Here is a 6,000-nt window from a genome sequence, read left to right on the forward strand (position 1 = left end):
CTACAGAGTACAGCAGTGTCATCTGTAATTTCCAACAGTGCCGTGCTTCATCTGACCTGAAATCAATGGAGAGGATCTGGATTATACTGTTGAGTAGTATAACAGTCAGATCTAAATGGGGTCAACGGTGGCAGACTTGAAATGAGCCCAACGGCAGTCATGCGCCTTAGTCTGACTGTCACAAGAGCCACACAGTGGCTTCAAGTGTGTTTGTAGGAAGATTGGCGTCTTTCTTAGCAATCGTCTCACACGGAAGGTTAGTTCAGCACAGAGACCGAGGTTAGGTCACGGTCTGAGGAAACAGCGGGAGAGTCGAGGTTAGGTCACGGTCTGAGGAAACAGCGGGAGAGTCGAGGTTAGGTCACGGTCTGAGGAAACAGCGTGAGAGTCGAGGTTAGGTCACGGTCTGAGGAAACAGCGTGAGAGTCGAGGTTAGGTCACGGTCTGAGGAAACAGCGTGAGAGTCGAGGTTAGGTCACGGTCTGAGGAAACAGCGTGAGAGTCGAGGTTAGGTCACGGTCTGAGGAAACAGCGGGAGAGTCGAGGTTAGGTCACGGTCTGAGGAAACAGCGGGAGAGTCGAGGTTAGGTCACGGTCTGAGGAAACAGCGGGAGAGTCGAGGTTAGGTCACGGTCTGAGGAAACAGCGGGAGAGTCGAGGTTAGGTCACGGTCTGAGGAAACAGCGGGAGAGTCGAGGTTAGGTCACGGTCTGAGGAAACAGCGGGAGAGTCGAGGTTAGGTCACGGTCTGAGGAAACAGCGGGAGAGTCGAGGTTAGGTCACGGTCTGAGGAAACAGCGGGAGAGTCGAGGTTAGGTCACGGTCTGAGGAAACAGCGGGAGAGTCGAAACATCATCACTTCACGGGGTTTGGTTTGAGGGAAGAACCTGACTGTTGCTATGGGAACGAGAAATCCTGTCTACTCTCCTGTCTCAACAAATGAACACACCTACAGTGAATTACTGAATCACCTACACTGTTACAAGATCTTAGTACAATACACAGGTGGAGAAATCTTTAGATTTTTTGTTAATAATCTCAAATCATTAAGAGGATTTTCTGCAGGATAAGAGTTCCAGAGGCCGAGGTAAAAGTTGCCCATCTTTTCTTTCCTACACTGTTGGCTGCAGTTTAGACTGCATGATATCATGTTATTTTGCACCAATGGCCCTGTACTTCTGGATATGAACAGGTCAGCAAACAACGAACAGCATACAACACACGCATCCACAGACAGGCACACACACACACTCATCAATAGGAACAACCATGGGCATTGACATGGGAAAACCCCTAGAGCCTACCAGACAGACAGAGTGGGGAGAAAGGTGTTCGCTAGAGGCTGAGCCCAGTGAGAGAGAGAGAACTTACTGTGAGCACCTGCACCCGGGTGAGGTAGAGCAGTGCCAGCGGTGGCAAACTCACCCACACTGCGGCTGGATGAGAGGGACGTGAACGCTGGCAGCCAAAACAGGATGAGGACGGGGGGGGTGAGTACCAGAGAGACAGGGTGGAAAAACAAATAAGAGACAGAAATATAAACCAAAAAGGGGGGGAAAAGTGTGAACGTCACCCAAAAGCAAAACCAAATCATAACAGAGAGAATGGAGTCGGTGTGAAAGCAGAAGCCAGGCAGTGTAGTGTGGTGGTCAGTGTGGATGAGAGAAGGAGGAGCCTTTGAGAGAAAGGGGTGCATCTCCATAGTCTAAAGTAGTTTCCTCTCCTTGTCTCCTCATCTGCACTCTGCACAGATCTGAGAACATATAGGATAGGTGCAAACAGATTATTTCAGATCAGTGCAGATGATGGAAAGGAGACAAGGAGAGGACACCACTGTAGAGTGCTGCGATGCACCCAGAGAGCAGTGCTTTCCCATCCACCACTGCGTAGAAGTCATCTGCAGACAGTGTCCGGCAGAGGGCGGTGTGGTACATTCAAAACTAATTCCCTTGGGAGCCAGTGAGTAAGTGTGTGTGTGCCTTGAGCAGCCAGCTAGCAAATCGAGCCAATGAGAGTGAATTGTTGTCATTAATGCTAACTACAACACAGACAAAATGGACACAAACACATGACAAGTAGGAGTGAACTGATGTGAGTGTGTAACACAGAGACAGAAAGACAGAGCCTCTGGGAAAGGAGGAAGAGTGCCTAAAAGTGACCTGTGTGAAAATGTGAGCGTGTGTGAGATAGAGACTGGCCATGAGAGGTGAATGGAGCATGCTCTACCTGTATGTGAGGTCTGGAAGGGGGCTTGGGGTGCCGAGGGGAAAGCACCCGATGGACCCGCGCTCCCAAACGCATCAAAGTTAGCAAAGTCTGCGTTTGCGTTCTGAGCAGCTGGAGGTTTGTACCAGGGTCAGACACATAAAATCAAGAGACAAACAAAACAGGACTCAATGAATGAGACGACTAATGGTCACATGGCACAGGTAGCAACCCAAATGGCACTCTATTGCTTTAGTGCACTACTTTTGACCAGTGCTCTGGTCAAAAGTAGTGCACTAAATAGGGAAGTGTGCGCCATTTGGACAGAAAATGACAGAAATGACACAGAGCTATGGAACTAAACTCGATGGCTAATGACAGACTGGCACCAGATGACAATGACCATCCAAAAATGGATGTGATGATGATAGTTTCACATTGTCCTATAGAGCACTGCTCTGACCGAAGCTCATGTTCCCTTCTAGTGTGTGTGTCTGCCACTGTCCTAGTTCAATGTAAAACATATTCTAAATGAAGCACACAGTACATCCATTGATTCCACGCTCTCATCGTCATGGCAATTCTGAACAATACAAATAATAAATCAACCAAGGCAGAGTTGGTCGAATGAATCATTTAATTGGATCTCTATAGATGTTTGAATGTATAATGTTTGGTTGGTAAGTGTAACATTGTTCATTTGAAACCCCATTTTATTTCCTTGCCATGGTCATTCTATTCATGAGAATTCAATTACATTTCAATGTGATATCACAGTCGAGAAGAGCAACTTCAGTAGAATGTGTTAACAGGCACCAATGTTGACTTGGAACTCAGCAACCACCTCAAGACTAGATGTCTGACTTGGCTCTGCTATCGAAGATTATAAATGGTTCACGAATTAACTTCAACACCCAGTAATTTCACCAGTTCATACCATGGACGGCACAGAGACGCATCTTCCTGCGAGAACTTCAAATTCCATCAATGGTAAGCATCAAATACTGTATTCTTACCATGATTTGGTTCATTTCTGTCTTTCCATTTAGCTTATTATGGAGTATTTCTCAAATTCCATGTAGATAAATGGAATTGGTTTTATTGTTACTTTAGGCCAGGTCCTCCCGAGTGACTCATAGATCTGGCGTTTTGAGTGTTTGTACGTTCCAGTCCCTAAACATGGCCAGCTTCTGCTACCACAACCAGCACCTGCCTGAGCAGGAGAAACATCTGTTCTACAAGAACATGGGAGATGATACACAAGGTGGAGATAATAATAATAATAATAATATATACCATTTAGCAGACGCTTTTATCCAAAGCGACTTACAGTCATGTGTGCATACATTCTACGTATGGGTGATCCCCAGGAAAGAGAGGATGAAGAGATGGGGAAACTGGAAGCCATTCTGTGGGTGTTAGGAGTGGACTGCAGAGATGGGCTTCCTGTGACGCTCAGATTTATTTTGTTTAAGTAGTAGAAAATAGGATAGGAAAGGGTTGATAGGTAAAGAACGTGTGATAAGTGTGTAGGTTATCGTCCATTTTCTATTTTTTAAAAGGAATCATATTTCAAGTACCAAATTGTGATGTGTTTTTAGAGGGCGTGCGTGTGTCTTTCAGCCTTGCGTTGGCTGACCTTGGTGCAGCCTCTCTGCACAAAGGTAGAACTTTATGGCTCTTTGAGGACGAGAAAACGTTATCCTCTGAGCAAACAGCTTTACGTTGGCCTCAGTAACCAAGGAGACTGACCGCCCATAGCCCTATGAGAACTCTAGTATCTGGCGATGCTTTACATAGATCAGTGTGATGGACAATGAGGGGGTTAAAAACGTATCCAAAAACTTGGAAATCAACCAATCCGCCATAAATAAAAATGGAAAAATCTAATGATTTATTATTGAAATAGCCTGGGCAACCGAGAAAAACAGATTGGTACAATTTAAGGCCATGTGGCAAACCATAATGCAGGCACTAGGGAACGGGGGGGGTGAACATGCAGGCACTAGGGAGGGGGTTGTGAACATGCAGGCACTAGGGAGGGGTGAACATGCAGGCACTAGGAAGGGGTGGGGGGTGAACATGCAGGCACTGGGGAGGGGGTGTGAACATGCAGGCACTAGGGAGGGGGTGTGAACATGCAGGCACTAGGGAGGGGGTGGTGAACATGCAGGCACTAGGAAGGGGGGGGTGAACATGCAGGCACTAGGGAGGGGGGTGAACATGCAGGCACTAGGGAGGGGGGGTGAACATGCAGGCACTAGGGAGGGGAGGGGGTGAACATGCAGGCACTAGGGAGGGAGGGGGTGAACATGCAGGCACTAGGGAGGGAGGGGGTGAACATGCAGGCACTCGGGAGGGGGTGAACATGCAGGCACTAGGGAGGGGGGTGAACATGCAGGCACTAGGGAGGGGGGGTGAACATGCAGGCACTAGGGAGGGGGGGGGGTGAACATGCAGGCACTAGGGAGGGGGGGGTGAACATGCAGGCACTGGGGGGGTGAACATGCAGGCACTAGGGAGGGGGGTGTGAACATGCGGGTCTGGGCAGGGGAGATGACGTCGTTGTTTGTGTGCAAGTTGTCGTTCTTATGTGTATATTTGTATCGTAAGATGAAAAACAAAGTGTGGTAAGAAAAAGTGAAGGTCCATACTCTTGAAATTAAGGAAATCAAAATGCCTCTAAAGTTTCTTCCACTACCATAAAACAGACTTTTGCTGAAGCAAAACACCCAAATACTCTTCAGGAAATTGACCTCTTTCTAATTCCATAACTATGAGTGGATCATTGAGTATATGTATCATTGACCAATGGAGTCTAAGCACTAAGCAGTAGATGTAACCACTGTGCCGAGGGTTTTTTTAACACAAGGTGTAGTGACCGCTCCGGGGACCGCACTCCTCCTCCTTACCTGGCTGACTGTTGAAATGTGCAAAGTTGGCAAAGTTGGCTGCCGAGCCTGCTGCAGTCTGAGGGTGGGGCGGCGCGGCGAAGATGTCTCCGCCCAGGTCGCTGAGAAGGTCAAACTTCTTGTCGTGGAACTGCTGCTGCTGGCTCAGCTGGAGGGCCTGGGCCACACGGCTCCCCACCGGAGACTAGAGAGACAACAGGGCTGTGTTCATTCGGACATGCCGTAGCAAAACGCTTTGCAACAGAAAACAAAAATGGTTGTTTCTTATTGGACAGAAGTTTGGATGGAACCTCCCCGTTTCACTCCATTTCGTGCTAAATATGACCCAGTTAACTCACAGAGAGACAGACACTTCAACCATGCAGAAATAGTTCACCTGGATATCTGCACTTCACACAGGCCATCTTGTCGAAAGCAACTCAAAGAAATATATGATGTTTTGCCTACTAGAGCCAGGAGGGTTTCCCGAACACATCTTTCCAGGAAAAACTCCCTGGGCCCTACTTCAGGTCAGGAAAAATGTTGTACGGCCTGTTATCAGCCAGCTGAGTAACCAGTGTCTTACTTGACTGGGCGTGTGCTTGTTGAGGTGCAAGGTGGGGGCCGACTCCCCCAGCAGTGTTTTGAGGGGTCGGACCTCGGGGGTGCTGCTGGTGCTGCTGGCTGACGAGCCGGAGATGGAGGCGTGGACAGAAGCCACCACTTTGGCCTGCTCCGGGGGAACAAACCTAAATCACAACAACAACAACCATGTTCAATTGTTTACACAGCAACACAGGCTTTCATTGAAATGGACAAGTTTTCAATGATTGCATGACGGTAGACGGGACTTGTCATCAGAGTTAAAATAAGTCCAACTTTTGCCATCGCGTTTCCTACCGGA

The 6,000-nt window shown here is 48.1% G+C and overlaps 1 protein-coding gene across 8 annotated transcripts in view; it reads right to left on the minus strand.

The window, feature by feature from the left end:
* Nucleotides 1–6,000, minus strand: part of LOC124006464 (arf-GAP domain and FG repeat-containing protein 1-like) — a 40,474-nt gene that overhangs the window by 6,161 nt on the left and 28,313 nt on the right. For 5 of the 8 annotated variants that reach the window (XM_046316491.1, XM_046316495.1, XM_046316490.1 and 2 more), the window contains 4 exons: nucleotides 5,683–5,845; nucleotides 5,118–5,301; nucleotides 2,227–2,337; nucleotides 1,372–1,458 (listed from right to left, as the gene is read on the minus strand). In XM_046316491.1, coding sequence (XP_046172447.1) covers nucleotides 1,372–1,458; nucleotides 2,227–2,337; nucleotides 5,118–5,301; nucleotides 5,683–5,845 — 545 coding nt within the window. The remainder of the gene's footprint in view (nucleotides 1–1,371; nucleotides 1,459–2,226; nucleotides 2,338–5,117; nucleotides 5,302–5,682; nucleotides 5,846–6,000) is intronic. The other 3 variants (XM_046316493.1, XM_046316494.1, XM_046316497.1) reach the window with 3 other exon arrangements.

This window comes from Oncorhynchus gorbuscha, linkage group LG19, assembly GCF_021184085.1.
Source record: "Oncorhynchus gorbuscha isolate QuinsamMale2020 ecotype Even-year linkage group LG19, OgorEven_v1.0, whole genome shotgun sequence".
NCBI classification, from domain to species: domain Eukaryota; kingdom Metazoa; phylum Chordata; class Actinopteri; order Salmoniformes; family Salmonidae; genus Oncorhynchus; species Oncorhynchus gorbuscha.